This window comes from Mus musculus, chromosome 2 (genome assembly GCF_000001635.26).
Source record: "Mus musculus strain C57BL/6J chromosome 2, GRCm38.p6 C57BL/6J".
In the NCBI taxonomy this organism is placed as follows: domain Eukaryota; kingdom Metazoa; phylum Chordata; class Mammalia; order Rodentia; family Muridae; genus Mus; species Mus musculus.
This window is the reverse complement of record NC_000068.7, coordinates 89433134-89456887: the sequence shown is the minus strand read 5'-3', so window position 1 is coordinate 89456887 and position 23754 is coordinate 89433134. Positions and strand designations below refer to the sequence as shown.

The following is a 23754-nucleotide window of genomic DNA, read 5'->3' as shown; positions in this document are numbered from 1 at the left end:
ACATCTATGGACCGTTGGATTTTGATAAAGAAGTCAGAAATATACAGTAGGAAAAAGGATCTTCCACAAATGGTGCTGGTCTAACTGGGTATCTGCATGTAGAAGAATGCAAAGAGATCTATATCTATCAACCTGCATAAAGCTCGAGCCCAATTGGATCAAATACCTCAACATAAAACCAGACAAAATGAACCTGATAGATCAACAATCCAACCACAACAACAAGTAACCACAGCAATAACAACAAAAAGAAAGCCCAATAAACTGCAAAACTACACTGCCTCCATTTTGAATGCTGACAAGTGATGAGTGTAAGCACCTGTGCTTACATTGGACAAAGTCACCTGACATAGCATGAGGAATTCAATCAGGCTGGTTGGGAGGAACCATGACAAAACTGAGGCTGTGACAATTTTACTGAGAACAATCAAAGTTTTTATACCTTTATCAGAAAGGGAATAAAATGGCAATTGCTAGGATAGATGCAATTTTTCTTGTCAGGACACAATGAATTTTGAAAGCATACACAAGAGTTATGTAAAAAACCAACATTTCTGTCAACATTTCCTTGAGTTCTCCCATGCTTATGGATTGGCAGGATTAATATAGTAAAAATGGATATCTTGCCAAAAGCTATCTACAGATTCAATGCAATTCCCATCAAAATTCCAACTCACTTCTTCACAGAGTTAGAAAGGATAATTTGCAAATTCATCTGGAATAACAAAAAACCTAGGATAACAAAAACTATTCTCAGCAATAGAAGAACATCTGGTGGAATCACCATGCCTGACAGCAAGCTGTACTAAAAAGCAATTGTGTTTAAAACTGCATGGTACTGGTACAGCGACAGACAGGTAGATCAATGGAATAGAATTGAAGACCCAGAAATAAACCCACTCACCTATGGTCACTTGATCTTTGACAAGGGAGCTAAAACCATCCATTGAAAAACAGCATTTTCAACAAATGGCACTGGCTCAACTTGTGGTTAGCATGTAGAAGAATTTGGATTGATCCATTCTTATCTCCTTTTACAAAGTTCAAGTCTAAGTGGATCATGGAACTCCACATAAAACCAGAGACACTGATACTTATAGAGGAGAAAGTGGGGAAGAGCCTGGAAGATATGGGCACACGGGAAAAAATTCCTGAACAGGACATCAATGTTTGTGTGACTTGACAAATGGGACCTCATAAAATTGCAAAGCTTCTGTAAGCAAAGGACACTGTCAATAAGACAAAAATCCCACCAACAGATTGGGATCAATCCCAAATCCGATAGGGGACTAATATCCAATAGATATAAAGAACTGAAGAAGTTTGATTCCAAAATACCTAGTAACCCTATAAAAAATGGGGTACAGAGATAAATAAAGAATTCTCAATTGAGGAATACTGAATGGCTGAGAAGCACCTGAAAAAGTGTTCAACATACTTAATCTTCAGGAAAATGCAAATCAAAACAACCCTGAAATTCCACCTCACACCAGTCAGAATGGCTAAGATCAAAAGCTCAGGTGACAGCAGATGTGGCAAGGATGTGGAGAAAGAGGAACACTCCTCCACTGCTGGTTGAATTGCAAGGTGGCACAACCTCTCTGGAAATCAGTTTGTCAGTTGCTTAGAAATTTAGACATAGTACTCCCAGAAGATCCAGCATATACCCAGAAGATGTTCCAACTTGTAATAAGGACACATGCCCCACTGTGTTCATAGCAGCCTTATTTATAATAGTCAAAAGCTGGAAAGAACCCAGATGTCCCTCAACAGAGGAATGGATACAGAAAATGTGATACATTTACAGAATGGAGTACCATGCAGCTATTAAAAAGAATGAATGTATGAAATGAAATTCTTAGACAAATGGATGGATCTGGAGGTCATCATCTTGCGTGAGGTAATCTAATCACAAAGAATACACAAGATATGCACTCACTGATAAGTGAATATTGCCCAGAAGCTCAGAATACCCAAGATACAATTTGCAAAACACATGAAATTCAAGAAGAAGGAAGACCAAAGTGTGGATACTTTGATACTTCTTAGAAAGGGAAACAAAATACCCATGGAAGAAGTTATAGACACAAAGTTTGGGGTAGAGATTGAAGGAATGACCATCCAGAGACTGCCCACCTGGGATCCATCCCATAAACAACCACCAAACCCAGCACAATTGCAGATACCAACAAGATTTTCCCTACAGGAGCCTGATATATCTGTCTCCTGAGAGGCTCTGCCAGTTCCTGGCAAATACAGAAGTGGATGCTCACAGTCATCCATTGGATAGAGTACAGGGTCCCCAATGAAGGAGCTAGAGAAAGTACCCAAGGAGCTGAAGGGGTTTGCAGCCCCATAGGAGGAACAACAATATGAACTAACCAGTAACACCAGAGCTCCCTGGGGCTAAACCACCAATCAAAGAAAACACATGGAGGGACTCATGGCTCTCGCTGCATATGTTTCAGAGGATAGCCTTTTAGGTCATCAATGGCAGAAGAGGCCTTGGTTTTGTGAAGGTTCTATGCCCCAGTATAGGAGAATGCCAGGGCCAGTAAGTGGGAGTGTGCAGGTTGGGAAACAGTGGGGAGGGAGAGGGGATAGGGGATTTTTGGAGGGGAAACTAGGAAAGGTGATAACATTTGAAATGTAAAGAAAGAAAAGATCTAATTTTAAAAAAGAAAATAACTGTTGCAGAAGGAAAATCTTTTACATACGCAAATATGCATAATCTCACATAAATTCATATACAGATTCATTCATGCTCATTTATTCATTTATACATTTCCATTCAAACCCAGTTGTGCCCAGTTTGCCTGCATTCTAACAATTATATACTTACACACACACACAGACACACACACACACACACACACACACGCACATACACACACATTTTTACAATTAACTACTTACATACACACACACATACATTCTCACAATTATATACTTACACACACACATACATTCTCACAATTACCTACTTACAAACATCCATATTTTCATATGCATATGGATCAAAAGACCAAGCATTAGTGCAGGAAGAACTCACTCATTCTGAATGAAAAAATGAGCTCCAATCTTTATTGCATAGAGAAAGGAATGGCTTGTATACTTTTAATGTGAAATTAATTAAACCCATGTTTGTAAGAAAAAAGCTTTGTTCCTTTATTAAGACTAAGCCTGACTTGTCCTGACCATGGGACCTTATTTCTCTTTCCCTCTGCATTCTTCATATTTCTCTCTTAGTATTTTATGTTACCTATAGTTTCTAAGTTATTCCACTCTGCATTCTTCCTCTAATCTTGCTCTCTCATCCTGCTCTGATGTCACAGTAATGCTCTAGCTCAATGCCTTTTCTCCCAATGCTGTGCCTATACTTCTCAGTTCTTCTTGAGTTCAGTTCTATCTAAAATGTGTTCTGTCTAAAAATTCTCTCATCTCAGTCCCTCTCTCAGCTCAGTTCTCACCTCTGTTCTTCTCAGTTCAGTTCTGACTCTTCTCTTTGTCCTCATCACTTAAACATCTTTCAGAATACATGATCACATGTTACAAAGTTCATCACAAGTGCACCCAAAAATCAAATCATAATTTGGAATAGAAGTTTACAACTGAGAATGTTTACATGCATATCCATTAGGAGTAATTATCTGGCTAAACATCCATCACCTGTCTCGGCTCCACAGGTTCACTGAATGTTTAAAACCATAACTAATTTATTAGTGAAGTTTTGTATAGATAAACCAAGTCAATATTTTATCTTCTGTCCTAGCATCTATAATAAATTGTTAGTTCCCTTTTTATGACCTTTGGTTAATTGTTTTACAACCTTTTGGAATGTGCTCTGAGTAGGAGAAAGTCTGGTTACCATCTAAGAGCAATTAACTGGTGACACTTGGGAAACTGGCAGAGTTCTCATTGCAATGTTTACTATCAGAAAAGGACCTAGTAGCAGTCCCACTATAAAAGGGCTTAATAATCAGAGATATAATTTTAGGAATTCTTATAGGATCATCATCAAAACATAAGTCATCTATTTGTCTCTATAGCATCACTACTAGACAGTACATCATCGTGGATCTGTAGAGATTTGCTCCAAAAGGGTGTGTTCTTACTTATTGATTGTTATATATGTTTAATAATAACAGGAAAACCATATTAATAGCAGGAAACTTTCCTGAAATGAATCCCTTACAGCCTTGCTTAATAAGTGCTCACCTGTCACAGATTATATATTATCTGAAACAGGCCATTTCCGGATGATCACCTGCTAGTGATTAGCTTGTCCCATTATAACTCATAACAGGTAGTGTTCTTTCTGTTTCTATTTTGTGGAATAGTTTGAAGAGTATTGGTATTGGGTCTTCTTTGAAGGTCTGTTAGAATTCTGTACTAAACCCAACTGGTCCTGGGGTTTTTTTGGTTGGGAGACTTTTAATGACTGCTTCTATTTCTTTCGAGGTTATGGAACTGTTTAGATGGTTTAGGTGATCCTGATTTTTCTTTTGTGTTGATTATGGTAGACTTTACAAGTTATGGGGTTCAGAGGAGACATGTGATTTCTTTGATCCGTGCTTCTTTCCATTTCTAAATCAGAGATGACAATCCATATCCTGTAGGATTAAAAAAATAAGAAGCTTAACATATAACTATGAACCAAATACTCACCAAGTATAAAAAAGCAGCCATTGTTTTCTTGTATCAAATTGTAGAATAGCCTTAAATGGGGTCCCCAATACTGTTCCAGTTTTACAATCTACTCACCAGTTATAAGAGGGGCCTTCCATGTGATCTTTAACTAGAATGTCCTTCAGTAAACATACATTAATGTTCTCATTGGTTTTTATAAGTAAAGATTTCAGATATTTCATCTTCCTGCTGCCTGTTGGGTGTAGGGAATAAAAAAACAAACAAACAAACAAAAAAAACCAAAAACCAAAAACAAAAACAAAAACGCCCCCCACACCATGCAGTATAGCAAAGGAAAAAATTAACCAAAAAAAAAAAAAAAATCAAACAAACAACAACAACAAAGTAAAGAAATATAGGAGAACACTGATAAATAGGCAGAAGCTCTTAAAAAGAAAACACATGAATCCCTTAAAGAAATATAGGAAAACACAACCAAATAGAGGAAAGAATTGAACATAACCATCCAGGATCTAAAAATGGAAAGAAAAAAAAAACACTAAAGAAATCACAAAAGCAGCTTTAGGTCAAACATGGTGATTCCACCAGAGGTTTTTTTATCTTTGAGAAGAGATTTTGCTATCCTAGGTTTTTTGTTATTCCAGATGAATTTGCAGATTGCCCTTTCTAATTAATTGAAGAATTGAGTTGGAATTTTGATGGGGATTGCATTGAATCTGTAGATTGCTTTTGGCAAGATAACCATTTTTACTATATCGATCCTGCCAATCTGTGAGCATGGGAGATCTTTCCATCTTCTGAGATCTTCTTTAATTTCTTTCTTCAGAGACTTGAAGTTCTTATCAAACAGATCTGTCACTTCATTAGTTAGAGTCACACCAAGGTATTTTATATTATTTGTGACTATTATGAAGGCTGTTGTTTCCCTAATATCTTTCTCAGCCTGTTTGCCCATTGTGTAGAGAAAGGCCATTGACTTGTTTGAGTTAATTTTATATCCAGCTACTTCATGAAGCTGTTTATCAGGTTTAGGAGTTTTCTGGTGGAATTTTTAGGTCACTTATATATACTATCATATCATCTGCAAAAAGTGATATTTTGACTTCTTCCGTTCCAATTTGTATCCCCTTGATCTCCTTTTGTTGTTGAATTGCTCTGGCTAGGACTCCAAGTACAATGTTGAATAGGTAGGGTGAAAGTGGGCAGCTTTGTCTACTCCTTGATTTTAGTGGGATTGCTTCCAGCTTCTCGCCATTTACTTTGATGTTGGATACTGGTTTGCTGTAGATTGCTTTTATCATGTTTAGGTATGGGCCTTGAATTCCTGATCTTTCCAAGACTTTTATCATGAATGGGTGTTGGGTTTTGTCAAATGCTTTCTCTGAAGCCTGACCTAAAGCTGTACCACAGAGCAATTGTGATAAAAACTGCATGGTACTGGTATATCGACAGACAAGTATTCCAATGGAATGAAATTGAAGACCCAGAAATGAACCCACACACCTATGATCACTTGATCTTTGACAAACGAGCTAAAACCATCCAGTGGAAAAAAGGCAGCATTTTCAACAAATGGTGCTGGCACAACTGTTGGTCATCATGTAGAAGAATGCGAATTGATCCATTCCTATCTCCTTGTACTAAGGTCAAATCTAAGTGGATTAAGGAACTCCACATAAAACCAGAGACACTGAAACTTATAGAGGAGAAAGTAGGGAAAAGCCTTGAATATATGGGCACAGGGGAACAATTCCTGTATAGAAAAGCAATGGCTTGTGCTGTAAGATTGAGAATCTTCAAATGGGACCTCATAAAATTGCAAAGCTTCTGTAAGGGAAAAGACACTGTCAATAAGACAAAAAGACCACCAACAGATTGCAAAAGGATCTTTACCTATCCTAAATCAGATAGGGGACTAATATACAATATATATATAAAGAACACAAGAAGGTGGACTCCAGAAAATCAAATAACCCCATTAAAAAATGGGGCTCAGAGCTAAACAAAGAATTCTTACCTGAGGAATACGAATGGCTGAGAAGCACCTGAAAAAATGTTCATCATCCTTAATCATCAGGGAAATGCAAAGCAAAACAACCCTGAGATTCCACTTCACACCAGTCAGAATGGCTAAGATTAAAAACTCAGGTGACAGCAGATGCTGGTGTAGATGTGGAGGAAGAGGAACACTCCTCCATTATTGGTGGGATTGCAAGCCTGTACAACCACTCTGGAAATCTGTCTGGCCATTCTTCAGAAAATTGGGCATAGTACTACCAGAAGATCCTGCAATAACTCTCCTGGGCATATATCCAGAAGATGTTCCAACAGGTAAGAAGGACACATGCTCCACTATGTTCATTGCAGCCTTATTTATAATAGCCAGAAGCTGGAAAGAACCCAGATGCCCCTCAACAGAGGAATGGATACAGAAAATGTGGTACATTTACACAATGGAGTACTACTCAGCTATTAAAAAGAATGAATTTATGAAATTCCTAGGCAAATGGATGGACCTGGAGGGCATCATCCTGAGTAAGGTAACCCAATCACAAAAGATCTCACATGATATGTACTCACTGATAAGTGGATATTAGCCCAGAAATTTAGAATACCCAAGATATAAGATACAATTTGTGAAACACATGAAACTCAAGAAGAACGAAGATCAAAGTGCGGACACTTTGCCCTTCTTAGAATTAGGAACAAAACACTCATGGAACGAGTTACAGAGACAAAGTTTGGAGCTGAGACGAAAGGATGCACCATCTAGAGACTGCCACACTTGGGGATCCATCCCATAGTCAGCTTCCAAACGCTGACACCATTGAATACACTAGCAAGATTTTGCTGAAAGGACCCAGATATAGCTGTCTCTTGTGAGACTATGCTGGAGCCTAGCAAACACAGAAGTGGATGCTCACAGTCAACTATTGGATAGATCACAGGGCCTCCAATGGTGGAGCTAGAAAAAGTACCCAAGGTGCTGGAGGAATCTGCAACTCTATAAGTAGAACAACAATGTGAACTAACCAGTACCCCCGGAGCTCGTGTCTCTAGCTGTATATGTTTCAGAAGATGGCCTAGTTGGCCATTAGTGGAAAGAGAGGCCCATTGGTCATGCAAATCTTATATGACTCAGTACAGGGAAATGCCAGGGCCAAGAAGTGGGAGTGGTTGGGTTGGGGAGTGTGTGGGGGACTTTTGGGATAGCATTGGAAACGTAAATGAAATAAATACCTAATTAAAAAAAAAAAGAAATCACAAAAGCAGATGACCCTGGAGATAGAATACTTAGGAAACAGATCAGGAGTCATACATGCAAGTATTACCAACAGAACACAAGAAATACAAGAGAGAATCTCAGGTGTAGAAGATACCATAGAAAACATTGACCCAAGAGACAAAGAAAATGCCAAATGCAAAAGCTAATTAACCTCAAAAATGCAGGAAATACAGGGCACAATGAAACAAACAAACAAACAAACATAAGGATAATAGGTATAGAAGACAGCAATGAAGATTTTATCGAAAGGACCCAGATGTAGCTGTCTCTTGTGAGACTATTCCGGGGTCTAGCAAACACAGAAGTGGATGCTCACAGTCAGCTAATGGATGGATCACAGGGCTCCCAAAGGAGGAGCTAGAGAAAGAACCCAAGGAGCTAAAGGGATCTGCAACCCTATAGGTGGAACAATATTATGAACTAACCAGTACCCCGGAGCTCTTGACTCTAGCTGCATATGTATCAAAAGATGGCCTAGTCGGCCATCACTGGAAAGAGAGGCCCATTGGACACGCAAACTTTATATGCCCCAGTACAGGGGAGCGCCAGGGCCAAAAAGGGGGAGTGGGTGGGTAGGGGAGTGGGGGTGGGCGGGTATGGGGGACTTTTGGTATAGCATTGGAAATGTAAATGAGCTAAATACCTAATAAAAAATGGGAAAAAAAAGAAGACAGCAAAGATTCCCAACTGAAAGGACCAATAAATATCTCCAACAAAATTATAGAAAACTTCCCTAACCTAAAGAAAGAGATGCCCATGATCATATAAGAATCCTACAAAACACCAAATTGATTGGCCCAGAAATAAAATTCCTCACATCACATAATAATCAATATGCACTAAACAAAGAAAGAATGTTAAAAGCAGTAAGGGAAAAAGGCCAATAACATATAAGGGAAGACCCATCAGAATTACACCAGACTTCTCACCAGAGACAATGAAAGCCAGAAGAACCTGGACAGATGTCATACAGACACTAAGAGAACACAACTGCCAGCCCAGGCTACTATACGCAGCAAAACTCTCAATTACCATAGATGGAGAAACCAAAGAATTCCATGGCAAAACCAAATTTACACACTATCTTTCCATGATTCCAGCCCTTCAAAGGATAATAAAGGGAAAACTCCAACACAAGGAGGGAAACTCCACCCTAGAAAAAGCAAGAAAGTAATCCTTCAACAAATCTAAAAGAAGATAGCCACAAGAACAGAATCTCAATATTCATGAGGGAAATTGATCTGACTATTTCTTTTTTTGTTGAGTCTTTTTGTTGTTTGGCTATCAAGGTGACTGTGGCTTCATAGAATGAGTTTTGGAATATTTTTTTGTTTCTATTTTATGGAATATTGTAGAGTATTGATATTAGCTGTTCTTTGAATGTCTGGTAGAATTCTGTGTTGAAAGAATCTGGCCTTGAGCTTTTAATAGTTGGGAGATTTTAATGAGTTCATTTCCATAGAGTTTATGCGATATATTTAGGTTGTTTGCCTGATTTTTTCTGTCTAGATTTTCTTTTTTTTTTTTTTTTTGTATAGGTGTATACTTTATTTTTTTTCCATTTTTTATTAGCTGTTTAGCTCATTTACATTTCCAATGCTATACCAAAAGTCCCCCATACCCATCCACCCCCACTCCCCTACCTACCCACTCCCCCTTTTTGGCCCTGGCGTTCCCCTGTACTGGGGCATATAAAGTTTGCGTGTCCAATGGGCCTCTCTTTCCAGTGATGGCCGACTAGGCCATCTTTTGATACATATGCAGCTAGAGTCAAGAGCTCCGGGGTACTGGTTAGTTCATAATGTTGTTCCACCTATAGGGTTGCAGTTCCCTTTAGCTCCTTGGGTACTTTCTCTAGCTCCTCCATTGGGAGCCTTGTGATCCATCCATTAGCTGACTGTGAGCATCCACTTCTGTGTCTGCTAGGCTCCGGCATAGTCTCACAAGAGACAGCTACATCTGGGTCCTTTCGATAAAATCTTGCTAGTATATGCAATGATGTCAGCGTTTGGATGCTGATTATTGGGTGGATCCCTGGATATGGTAGATTTTCCTTTGATGAGTATGAAATGTTCTTCCACATTTCTTTTGATCAATTTTTATCAAATGTCTATTTTACTATATATTAGAATGGCTATGTCAGCTTGTTCCTTGGGTCTATTTGCTTGAAAACTGTTTTTTAGCCCTTTCCTTTGTGCTGATGTTTATTTTTATTGCTGAGATGTGTGTGTGTCTTGTATGCAGCAGAATGATGGATCCTGTTTTCACATCCATTTTGTTATTCTGTGTCTTTTTATTGGGGAATTTAGCCCACTGATGTTGAGAGATAGATATTAATAAGAAATTATTTTTATTTCCTATTATGTTGATGGTGTTATTCTCTCTCTCTCTCTCTCTCTCTCTCTCTCTCTCTCTCTCTCTCTCTTTCTCTCTCTCTCTCTTTCTCTCTCTCTCTCTCTCTCTCTCTCTCTCTCTCTCTCTCTCTCTTTCTCTCTCTCTGTGTATTTGTGTGCTTCCCTTATTTTGTTTTGGTGGTGTGGAATTATATACTTCCTGTATTTTCTTGTTGTGTAGTTAATATCCTTGGTTGGTAGTTTTCCTTCTAGTATTTTCTGTATGGCTGTCCTTGTGGATTGGTATTGTTCAAATTTGTTTTCCTCTTGGAATATCTTGTTTTTTTCCATCTAAAGTAATTGAGAGGTTAGCTGACTATAGTAGTTTGGCTTGACATCTATCGTTTCTTAGAGACTACTGGACATCTGTCCTGGTACTTCTAGCCTTTGGAGTCTGTGTTGAGAAGTAGCCTGTAATTCTGATAGGTCTGTCTTTGTATGTTGCTTGGTGATTTTTTTTCCCTTGCAGCTATTAATCCTCTTAGTTTTATAGATTTAGTGTTTTGATTATTATGTTGCCAGAGAATTTTCTTTTCTGGTCCAGTCTAATCAGTGTTCTATAAGCTTCTTGTATATTTATAGGCATGCCTTTCTTTAGTTTGTGGAAATTTTCTTCTATGATTTCTTTGAAAATATTTTCTAGATCTCAGAGTTGAGATTCTTTACCTTCTTCTACTCCTATTATTTTTAGGCTAGGTCTTTTCATTCTATCCCAGATTTCCTGGATGTTGTGTGTCAGGAATTTTTTAGATTTAACTTTTTTTTTGACCAATCTATCAGTTTTTTCTTTGTATCTTTTACACCTAATATTCTCTCTTCCATTTCTTATACTCTGTTAGAGATTCTTGTGTCCCTTGTTCCTATTCTTTTCCCTAGGCTTTCAATTTCTAAGATTCCCTCAGTTTTGGTTTTCCTTATTGCTTATATTTCCATTTTCAGGTGTTGGAGAGTTTTATTTGGTTTCTTTACCTGTTTAATTATATGTTCCTCCACTTATTTGAGGGATTTATTTGTTTCCACTTTAAAGTCCTGTACCTATTTCATTTTATTTTCTTGTATTTCTTTAGGGTAATTTTTCCATTTCCTTTTAAAATGCCTCTATCACCAATATAAAATTGAAATTAAGGTCATCTTCTTGTACTTAGCTATGTTAGGATATCCAAAGCTTGTTGTTATAGAATAGCTGTGCTCTGAAGTTGCCATATTGCCCTGGATTTCATTGATTGTGTTCTTACACTTGCCTTTAGCCATCTGGTTGTCCCTGGATATATCTGTCTCAGTATGCCTCCAATGGGCAGCCTTGGGTTGGACAATGGAACTCAAGGGGAGGTGTAAATATCAGAGCAGCTGTTTGTGCTCTGTAGGACTAAGTAGGCAGAACAATGGAGTGGGAGGATCTATGCTGTATGTTCCTGGTGCTGTGGACCTCTGAAGGCAGGCAGAGAAGTGGCTGGGCAATGGAACTTTTGGGGATAGGAAGCTGCTCAGAGCAGCTAAGCATCCCCTAGGAGACTCTAAAGGCAGGGGAGTGTGTGGTGATATAACCTTTATATTTCTGGTGCTGTACGTCCTGTGAAAGTAAAATGCATGGTAACTGGAGAAAGTAGTAGAACCTGTGTTGCTGGCCATGAGATCATAGGTGCTGCAGAACTGAATTTTGAAGGGAGGAATATGGAAAATCAAGGCAGAAAATTAAAAGTGGAAAGAAATAGAATATTGGTTGCTGTACTCACCTCTATTTCATAGATAATACAATGAAGTGATCTGGGAAAAAATCAGGGGTGTTGACTCCTGAATAGTAATGGGAGTTTCTGACCTTAGTGAATATGACTTGGAAGTCTATAGGACCACCGCTCAAAATGGATGAAAGCTACTCCAGTTCAATAGCTTCTGCAATTTCAAATAATACATTATAGGTTCCAGATGAGTGTTTCAGAGAAAGGAAGCAGCTAAGCCACTGTAAAGGAACAGCAACTCCCATGAAATGGTTGTTACACTGGGTTATTATTGATGGGCTTAATAAGACCTCGTTTGTTTGAAGTATAGTTTAGTCCTGATGTTCCACCTGTGAGGTGTTCTGTGCCTAAGAGTTAGGACTGTAAGGGGGAAACATTCACATACACAGTTCCACAAGCAACTATATACATTGCTATGTAAATGGATAACACGGATTGGTATCTCTAGACATTTCTAGTACTTCTGGACAGAGCAAACTGCCTTTAGAAGAAAGGACATATCTGGATTCTGGCCAAGGATAGAACTGATTGTTAAAGATGTGATGCAGAGTCAGTAAAATGTCAAGTTCTGCCCTAAAACTTCCTGAATGCTTTCTTTCTCCTGTTATCCTCACTATGCTGTTACACACCAAATCTCAAGACCCCCCCTCTCTCTGTCTGTCTCAAAAAAGGGTTTCTATGTGTAATTCTGGTTATCTTGTAACTTGCCATAAACTCAGAGATCTGCCTGTCTCTGATTTCTGAGGGCTAAGATTAAGGTGTGTTCCACCATCTTCTTGATAAAAGTCTTGACATTATTTGAGACAATGTAGAGTATGAGAATATTAGGCAGAGATATAGTTTCTTAAATTGACACTGCATGAATTCCCTAATATGCTTAGTTTCCTAATACATAGAAGTCATTTGTTGTCTCAGGAGCTATCACACATTTGTTTTCAACACTGTAAAGCTCAACATAATTTTCACTTCTATTTTGATATATTTTCTCTATAGCTTGTTCATCTGTGTGGTTTCTTATTTTAGTGTGTGGTTTTTTTTTATTGAAAATTTTCATATAATATATTCTGATCACTGATCCCCTCCCCTAACTTTTCTCAGATCCTTCTACCCCTCTATCCACCTATTTTACCCTCCCTTCCTCCCTTCCTTCCTTCCTTCCTTCCTTCCTTCCTTCCTTCCTTCCTTCCTTCCTTCCTCTATTCCTCCCTCCTTCCCTCCCTCCCTCCCTCTCTCCCTCTGTCCCTCCCTCTCTCAGTGAATGGGCCTCATCTGGCTTGAGACTATGCAGGCCATGTGTATGGTGCCACAGTCTCTGTGAATTCATTGTGTATCAGTCTGTGTTTGGGAAAAAACAAACACTATTGTTCTGCTAAATGACCATAGCAATAAAAATGACTCCTAGTGATATTCTGCTATTCTCAAAGATCAGAACCTCACGTAGTATCAAGAAGCTTCCTTTGCAGTAGATGAGAACTAATGCAGACATCAATGTGAGAGTGTGAGACTTTGAAACACTCAGTCCATATGGGGTGTCTTCATCAAAACCCTCCCCTCAGTGTTCAGAGAGCTATGTGGAAGAAGGGCAGAAAGATGGTCAGAGACAAATTATGAATGACTCCAAGGAAAATGTACTATTTCACTCTAGATTTGTAGAAATTTTCTTTCAACATCACATTTGTTAATATTTTAATGGAATTTTGAAAAACATTTTTATTAAGTCTTTGAGAATTTTTATTCATAGCGTTTTGGTCATATTTACCCTTTTCTCTTATTCCCCTCCCAGTTCTACCCTCATTCCATAGTGTATCCTTACGCATTTATTTTCAAACCCATTGAGTGCAATTAAAACTGCCTATGTACTCTTGGGTGTGTGGCTAACCACTGGAACTGGCTAGACTTACTGCAGACATATATTAAAACGAATGACAACAACAAAGCAATCTCATGGCAGCTACTAATCCTATAGCTTCATCCCTTACTCTGAGACACTGATAAAATGGTTTACTCTTACTAAAGTATAGAACTATCTCAACAGTGTTCCAAGAATTAGAGCACAGACAAATCACACTGAAATTGCAAGCTCTCAGCCTCTGTGCCTCAGAGATTGTTGAGCAGAAAATACCTGGGTATCACAGTAAGAGTATGTTTTGCTGGGGTTTTGGTAGGTAAGTCATTGTGAATTCTTTCTTCTTTGAGCTGATCTAAATATTCCTTATTATATTCATGTATTTCAGAATGTATACTGCATTAATTTCTAAATATTATATATCAGGGTTTTTTCTGTTCACATCATAATTTCTATATCCTATTAAACAGTTAGCTATTCTCTCCTGCCAATATCCAGGTCATTTTCCCCCCTCTGAGGAATTTCCAAGGGAAGAAAGCAGTTTAAGGGGTGATATATTTCTTAATTTGAATTTGTTTCAAGTGTTATAACAGCTAACCTGTGGTGACTTATCCTTCCCTTCCATTGGCATAGTGATGGTGTGGAGCCACAGCATATTAAAGGAGAGAATTTCCTGTTAGAATACCTCAAGAGATTCTGAAACCTCAGTTAGGCCAAAGCTGGAAATTACACATTTCATATTTATCACTTGAAATGTCAATTTTTTGTGTCTATCCATCACTGCTTATAGAAGTTCTGGAATGCCTTAATTTGTTGAGATGAGAGAATGGAGAAAAGGAGTCATGGTCTTAAGTAGTAAAAATTTTAGGGTGGCTTTTGGAATGAGAAAATGACTGAAGAGATCTGATCATATTGATGAAAAAATCTTGTGTCAGTTTTTAAACAGGATACTTTTCAGATTTTTCTTTGTTAGGGCAAAGCATTAACAGCTAAGTTCATTGATATTACTATTAACCCTTACAATAAGATTCTCATTATGAAATGAAAGGAGAAAATCCACCTTCCTAAATGAAGAGTTTAATGTGTTATTTAATTATCATATGTTCCACCCAGTCCAGACTTAAAAGTTAATTTTTTAATTAGGTCAATTTTTACAGACTTTTGCTAACATAACATTGTTTTTCTTTATGAGAATATGTTCAAAAAGAGTAGGAATATTTAGTTACTTTATGAAGTAAATGCTGGAATATGTGTCAAGGGTTTTTATATCTATCCATAAATGTTTTTATAGGTTTGTATAATCCAATCATCCTTTCTATAGATGAGAACAATTTCTGTATTAAAGCTAAACTCAAGAAATCAAGTATTGAAATAAAAGACTGAGGATAATAAGATATTATTGCAATATTACTGAACAGAGCCAGTGGCTTAAGAGTCTCATTGGCAATTTCTGAATTAAAACAAGAAAAACCTAAGGTTTTGCAAAAGATTAGCTGGCATGTGCATCTTATGTTGTGTTCATTGTTACAACGTGATTATTGCTTAGTTTTTTATAAGGTCAAATAATAAGTAATATATGTTATTGCATGTATGACAAAAGAAAATTTCATTTATTACCTCATTTATGGTTTTTGTCATTTATCACTACATTTATGGTTACTGTATTTTATATGATTATAAAAAGAAAATACAATTATTTTGGATGTACTAGTTAATATATTTTTTATTATAGAATGTGCTAGAATGTAGGATGTGTATAGAATGTATAAATGTAATTGTGTTTGGGAAACTTGATATGGACTTTTATTTGTGAACCTTACAATGATCCAAGGAAAGTTTTTGTGACATACAGAAATAGTCATTATATGCAATGACCAAGATTCATAAAATTACTATTTTAAATTACAATAATCTTTTAATAACTATATTACATTATTATACTGTTAATCATTTAAGATTAAGTAAAAATATTGTAACATGGTTTTTATAGCAATCAAATCCTTACATGATATGCCCTCCCACTTAAGTATTCTAGCATAACTCTTTGATACAGTTTAAAAACAAGCTGTTTGAAATTTAATGTGAAATATAAAAAGAATAAAGTCATTTGAGATCTTTAGGACAGAATTTAAATGACAATTGTTGGGACAAAAATCTATATTAGCTTTGAGATGGGTATTCCTGGAACAGAGCTATTTTGGGCTTATGTAGATAATATTATAAAGATAGTTCCCAGAAAATAACACCCAACTCAAAGAACAGATTATGTTAGTTGATACACACAGATTTATTTTCAACCAAGTGTGTGGATTTCTTAAATTAACAACCTTCTTTTGTTATTTCTGAGATCTGTGAAAAAATAGTATTTTAAATAAGAAGTCTAAGTATATTAATGAACTTGGAACTTTTGTTTCTTCTTAGGTACAAAGATTCACTTGGGTCTTGACAACAAACCTATTAGCTGTGGGCTCAACAAAATGAACTAGAGGGAAATATTGTTATGAAGAAGCCAATGTTATACCATGAAGGAGGGATTTATTAGATGTTTATTAAAAATTACTTGGTATTCACATTTAGACAGTGTGAATGAAGATGCTGTCCATGATCAAATGATTCCTGGTCATGTTTACAATTTCGTGGCACATGTTATCCTGAGTTCTTATCTCCAAATTCACTCCTGATTAATTGGAACAGATTAAATGGGAAAGAGCAACAATGTGACAGAGTTTATCCTGCTGGGTCTTACACAGGATCCTGCTGGGAGAAAGGCATTGTTTGTCATGTTTTTACTCATTTACATTGTGACCATGGTGGGAAACCTACTCATTGTGGAGACAGTGATTTCCAGCCCCTCCTTGGACTCCCCAATGTACTTCTTCCTTGCCTCTCTGTCTCTCATGGATGCTGTTTACTCGACTGCCTTCTCACCCAAGTTGATTATGGACTTACTCTGCAATAGAAGAACAATTTCCGTTTCAGCTTGCATTGGCCAGCTCTTTGTAGAGCACTTATTTGGTGGTGCTGAGGTCTTCCTTTTGGTCTTCATGGCCTACGATCGCTATGTGGCTATCTGTAAACCCCTGCATTATATGACCATCATGAATCGTCAGGTTTGCATTCTCCTATTGGTGGCAGCCTGTGCTGGAGGTTTTGGTCACTCTTTGGTTCAAGTCATCGTTGTTTGCTACCTCCCTTTTTGTGGTCCAAATACCATTGATCACTTTATCTGTGACATGTACCCATTACTGGGCTTAGCATGTACTGACACTTACTTAATTGGGCTCACTGTGGTTGCCAATGGTGGAGCAATTTGTATGACGGTCTTTATCCTCCTCCTTGTCTCCTATGGAATCATTCTAAACTCTCTTAAGTCTCATAGTGAGGAAGGGAGGCGCAAAGCCCTGTCCACCTGCAGCTCCCACATCATAGTGGTTGTCCTCTTTTTTGTTCCCTGTATTTTCATGTATGTTAGACCTGTCTCCAACTTTCCTATTGATAAATCCCTAACTGTAGTTTATACAGTTATCACCCCCATGTTGAATCCTTTAATATATACTCTGAGAAATGCGGAGATGAAAAACAGTATGAAAAAACTTTGGTGTGAAAGATTAACTATGGAAAGATTGAGAATGTTCCCTCACTGAACACATACTAATTCTAACGCTACAAATAGGCAATACGTTCTAACAAAGGGTGATGCAGCATGCCACTGGGATTCTTTATGCTTTCTTTTCTTTATTTAAAGCCACTGAAAAGGAGAATCAATTTTTTTATTGAGTTTACAATTAATCTGAATTAATCTGAGAATTGCATGAAGATGAATAATAAAGATAAAGATTTTTGCATATTATACATAATGAGAGAATTTTCTAACTATTTTTAACTAACTTTAAATAGGATATAGAAAATGAGTTTATTATTTTCTAAGCTGTCACTGAATCAATATTCTGAAATTTATGATCATTTACTTTCATGAAAAAGCTAATGGGAACAATATCTCAATAAAGTTTTTAGGAGAAAAAGAGGTTCTCTAATATAACTCTATATAATTTGGTCTGCATGGCAGATTTTTATACCTGCTCAGTTTGGGGATTCCTTGTGTTTCCTGGCCCAATGTCTACACATTTTCCATCTCATATATGTTAATACTAGATCATTCTGTGATTAGCTAAAGATATGAATACCTTTGCTCTATGAGATACAGTTCAAGATTACACCAGATTACAGGTCTTGATAAGAAAATAGCATTTGAAAACCATGTTATACCAAGTTATGATCCTATTTTTTGTCCTTTACTATTTACCAAGTCTGATTTTTCAGTTTTAAAAGGAAAAAGTAAATATCATTATTTATTCATGCTACTAAAGAAATCAATAAAAGAAATATGATTAATATAAGCAGAGTTTATGCTAAATGTGTAGTTTACTTGAATTTTTTATTACAGATTTAAACTTATTTCAATTTTAGAAATTTTTCTCAGTCTACAGCTATGTTGGATCATCTATACCCTGGATATAATATATTTTATTATCTATAGTCATAATGTCTGGTATTTGGAAGATACTAAGTAGTGGCTAAAGCTTTGTAGAATGAATAAGGCTAGCAATCTAAGGTGTGTAGCTTGGTGTTCTTGTGGGAATTCTAACCATGTGGGTGGGGGTTATTTCTTACTCTTTTGCCTGCTCTTAGAATACTTTTCTTCTTACTTGGTTGCCTTGCCCAGTCTTGATTGAGGACTTATTGTTAAGTTATTATATGATGTTTCAATAATATCCATAGGAGGCCTACACTTTTCTGAAAGGAAACAGAAGAGTAAGGCCTCCTACACAACCATAACATATGTGTGGAAGACTTAGGTCAGACCCATAAAGGCTACATGATTTTCAGTTTAGTCTTTGTAAGCCCCTATGAGCATTAGTTGATTCTGTGCATTTTCTTGTGGTGTCCTTGATCCCAATAGCTTCCACAATTCTTCTATCCCCTTTTCTATCTAGGATCACAGAGCTCTCCCTAATGTTTTGCCACAGGTCTCTGCACCTGCTCCCATTAGCTGCCAGCAGAAGCCTCTCTGATGACAAATGGGCTAGGCTCCTAACTATGGGTCTAGCAGAATACCATTGACTCTTTAATTTAATTTAATTTAATTTAATTTAATTGCCAGTCATACTTGATTTTATCTTCTGTATCTGGGCTATTCTGGGTGTAAGTTTGGTCTTTTGCTTGTATTGTAATGCTAAATACTGGCTCCTAAGGCCTGGTGGCCCCTAGGGACAAGAGTTTGTTTGTTATCACATGATCTTTTAATTTTGCCCTACAAGTTATCACTAATTGGTGAATAGAGATGTCTACAGCTAGTAGTTAGGCAGAAGAGAGAGAGAGTCACTATTCTAGGGTTCCCGGTCTTGGGGTCTGAGGAGGCTATAAGGGGGAGAGAAAAGAGATAGGAAAAAGCAACCATGTGTGAGTTATGAATACATGGCCATGAGAGATGAACAATTCCAGTTAAGAACAGCACAAATGGAATATAATAAGTTATAATTCACAGTTATTGATGGAGAAATAAACTATAATGGCATATAGAGTAGATATCTGCCCAGATCTAGTGCTGAACAAGGCTTATTATAAAAATTAAAATTGTGTGGTCTTTTTGTTCTGTAAACTGAATGATCCAAGGTGAGAGTCAAATTCCTGATTTGAGGTTAAATAATTACAACACCAGTGTCTGGTTTTTGGTCATCCTGGCAGTGTCAGGTATGGGCCAAGTTGGACCAGTCATTTGTTGGTCACTACCACATGTTCTGCTCTGCCTTTACCCCATCACATCTTACAGGCAGGACAAATTATAGGTCAAAAACTCTCTAGGTGAGTTGGTGTCCCAGTTCCACCATTGGAAACATTGCTTAGCTACAGAAGATGTCTGGTTTGTCCTTTACATTTCTCATTACTAGGAGTTTTCATAGGATTACCCATGTGGATTTCTGGAAGTTTCCAATGGATTAGATTTCCATATTGCCCCCAAATGCTCCTATTTTCAGTAATCTCTCCATGTACTCCCTTCTTTTATCCTTTCTCCAACCCTGTTACCATCACTACCTGTGCCTAGCCTATATGTGAAATCTATTGTATCCTCTTCCCAGGGAAATCCATGTATCCCCTTGAGCCCTTCTTGTTACATGCCTATCTGAGTTTACAGACTGTAGCACCATAGCATGATAATTCTTTACTTAACAACTAATATCCACTTATAAGTGAGAACATACCATGTTTGTTGTTCTGTGTCTGGGTTACCTCAGTCAGGATGACATTTTTCTAGTTCTGTCAATTTGCCTGCAAATTTCATGATGTCATTGTTTTTAACAGCTGGGTAATGTCACTTCATTGTACAATGTGTCTGTTTTTTAAATCTACTCCTCAGTTGAAGAGCATCTATGTTGTTTCCAGTTTCTGGCAATTATGAGTAAATCAACTATAAATATAGATGAGAAAGTGTCCTTGTAGTAAGATGAAGTGTCCAAAGGTATATACTTGCTCTTGAAGTAAATTGATTCCTAATTTTCTGAGAAATTAATACATTATTTTCTATAGTGGCTGTACAAGTTTGTTCTTTGACTAGTAATAGAGGAGTGTTCCATATGCTTTTAGTGTAGAGTTCTACTAGATTAATAAAGAAGAGCTAATGCCAATGTTCCTCAAATTATTACACAAAATAGAAACAGAGAAGGTATGTGGGGCAATGGGTATAGGGGAAGAGGTGGGAGGGAGAGAGGTTCCCACACAGGCAAGAGTCCTTAGTCCAGGTCTTGATGAACAAAGACAGTCTATGGTTAGAGCTTTATTGTGGAATGGGGGGGTGGAGAGAAGGTAGAAAGAGAGAGAGAGAGATCAGCCATGGCCAAGAGGAGAGAAGGAAGAAAAGGAGAGAGTAAGAAAGCTTAAAGAAAGAGAGGTAAAAGCTTAGAGAGTAAGAAAGAGAGAGAGTAAGAGGAAGAGTATAAGAGTGTGTGTGTGTGTGTGTGTGTGTGTGTGAGAGAGAGAGAGAGAGAGAGAGAGAGAGAGAGAGAGAGAGAGAGAGAAAGGTGGGGCCAAGCAGCCTCTCTTATAGTGGGATTGTTTCTTGCCTTTGTTAGGTAACTGGGAGGAGTCTAGCCTGAAGGTCAGAAGGTTGGGACTAGCCACATGCTTCTCTTGTGGGGGCTGTGGGACGGTAACTTCGACAGGAGCCAGGGGTCCAGGAAACATGAGGGAACACCTTCCATCCCATGTAGGTGAAAATTTTTACTACCAGGTCCTACCAGGGTTCACGACCTCAATTTGACTGGAGATCAGGTCATCTATACATAGCCCATTGTCCCACAGGGATTGTACCAAATTTATTTTAGGAGGTCAATTGGTGATCAAGGGAATATATCATTGATAGAAAGAAGTCAAAGTATTGTTATTTTCAGATATTATGATAATATCCATTAATGACTCCAAAACTTCTACCAGGGAACTCCTATAGATAGTATATACTTCTATAGAATTGGCTGGATACAAGATTAACTAAAATAAATAAATAAATCAGTAGCCTTTCTATACCCAAATGATAAAGGGACTAATAATGAAATCAGGAAAACAATACCCTTCACTGTTGAAGAAAATATTTTATTTCAATTAGGGGGTTCTACCCTGCCTTTGATTATTCAATTCCCAAATAAAAGACACATGTGACCTTTAATTTATAATAAGACTTTATCAGGACTAAAGCTGGGCAGATTCTACTGTCTTTGTTATTAAAATCTACTTTGCTGTCAATTACCCCAAGTTATTACTTATTATGGTCCATCTGGCATGCTCTTATCTCCAACTGGAGACAGCCCTAAAAGCCAAGATTTTAAGATTCTTAACCCATGGCACATCTTTTCCTCAATCCAACTTCATCTCTCCTAATGGTATCCTGCAACATCAAACCTGGGAACCCCAAACCCTGACTGACTATGTCTTTTATTCAAGCTATTGGCTGTCAATATCTTTATTTTACCAGTAGTTTTATATTAAGGATCAAGGGATTTCTGTGAGTAACCAGGTCTTGGGGGCTAGTATTTATCATTACAATATTTATCAAAAGAGCAAGTCTCAACACTTCACAATAGCAACACATAGTATAAAATATCTTTAGGTAACTCTAAATGAGCCACAGAGCTTCAGAGGCAGGCACCTTTTTGGGCTCCAGACAGCCGGGCACCTTCCCTGCCAGAGGATAGGTGTCTGTCCATCTCGGGAGGCCTTTGCCTGAGCATCTGCAAGAGACATCTTGGATCCCAGACTCCACCAAGACTACTCTGCACAGGTGAGAGTGTGGACTACAGAAGCTAATAGCTTCTGGGACAGGTCCTGTTTCAGGCCTTCATCTTCTGCCAGGAGGCAAGTCTGAACACAAGATATCTGTGCACCTTCCCTGAAAGAGGAGAGCCTAAGAGAGTGCTCTGACCACTGAAACTCAGGAGAGAGCTAGTCTCCCCGGTCTGCTGGGAGAGAATAACAGAATCACAAGAGGAACAAGCTCTAACCAGAGACAACTATAACAACTGACGCCAGAGTTTACCAGATGGCAAAAGGTAGAAGTAAGAATTTTATTAACAAAAACCAAGACAACTCACCATCATCAGAACCCAGTACTCCCACCTCAGCCAGTCCAGGGCACCCCAACACACCCAAAAACCTAGACCCGGATATAAGTCATATCTCATGATGATGGTAGAAGACATCAAGAAGGTCTTTAATAACTCACTTAAAGAAATACAGAAGAACACTGCTAAAGAGTTGCAAAACCTTACAGGAAAACAGGAAAATACATCCAAACAGATGATGGAAATGAACAAAACCATACTAGACCTAAAAAGGGAAGTAGACACAATAAAGAAAACCCAAAGTGAGGCAACGCTGGAGATAGAAACCCTAGGAAAGAAATCTGGAACCATAGATGCGAGCATCAGCAACAGAATACAATAGATGGAAGAGAATCTCAGGAGCAGAAGATTCCATAGAGAACATCTGCACAACATTCAAAGAAAATACAAAACACAAAAAGATCCTAATGCAAAACATCCAGGAAATCCAGAACACAGTGAGAAGACCAAACTTACAGATAATAGGAATAGATGAGAAAGATTTTCAACTTAAAGGGCCAGCAAATATCTTCAACAAAATCATAGAAGAAAACTTCCCAAACCTAAAGAAAGAGATGCCTGTGAACATATAAGAAGCTTACAGAACCCAAATAGACTGGACCAGAAAAGAAATTCCTCCCGACACATAATAATCACAACAACAAATGCACTAAATATAGATAGAATATTAAAAACAGTAAGGGAAAAAGATCAAGTATCATATAAATGCAGGCTTATCAGAATTACAACAGACTTTTCACTAGAGACTATGAAAGCCAGAAGACCCTGGACAGATGTTATACAGACACTAAGAGAAGCCAGCACAGGCTACTATACCCAGCCAAACTTTCAATTACTGTAGATGGAGAAGCAAAAGTATTCCATGACCGAAGCAAATTCACACATTATCTTTCCATGAATCTAGCCCTTCAAAGGATAATAACAGAAAAAATCCAATACAAGGACAGAAACCACATCCTAGAAAAAACAAGAAAGTAATCCTTCAACTAACCAGTAGTTAACTACAAGAACCACAAGAGCAGAATGCCAACATTAGCTACAAAAATAATAAGAAACAACAATGACTTTTCCTTATTATCTCTTAATATCAATGGACTCAACTCCCCAATTAAAAGACATAGACTAACAGACTAGCTACACAAACAGGACCCAACATTTTGCTGCTTACATAAAA

At 37.6% G+C, this 23754-nt stretch overlaps 1 protein-coding gene across 1 annotated transcript; it reads left to right on the top strand.

Moving 5' to 3' along the window:
* Positions 1–16544: 16544 nt before the first annotated feature.
* On the top strand, positions 16545–17618 carry Olfr1240 (olfactory receptor 1240). Its single transcript, NM_146808.2, has one exon. It carries the CDS (start codon positions 16611–16613, stop codon positions 17553–17555), a length of 945 nt encoding a protein of 314 aa, NP_667019.1. The 5' UTR covers positions 16545–16610; the 3' UTR covers positions 17556–17618.
* Positions 17619–23754: the final 6136 nt, after the last annotated feature.

Coding starts and splice junctions, on each gene's coding strand:
- Olfr1240 (NM_146808.2), top strand. CDS start 16,611: ATGGGAAAGAGCAACAATGTGACAGAGTTTATCCTGCTGGGTCTTACA.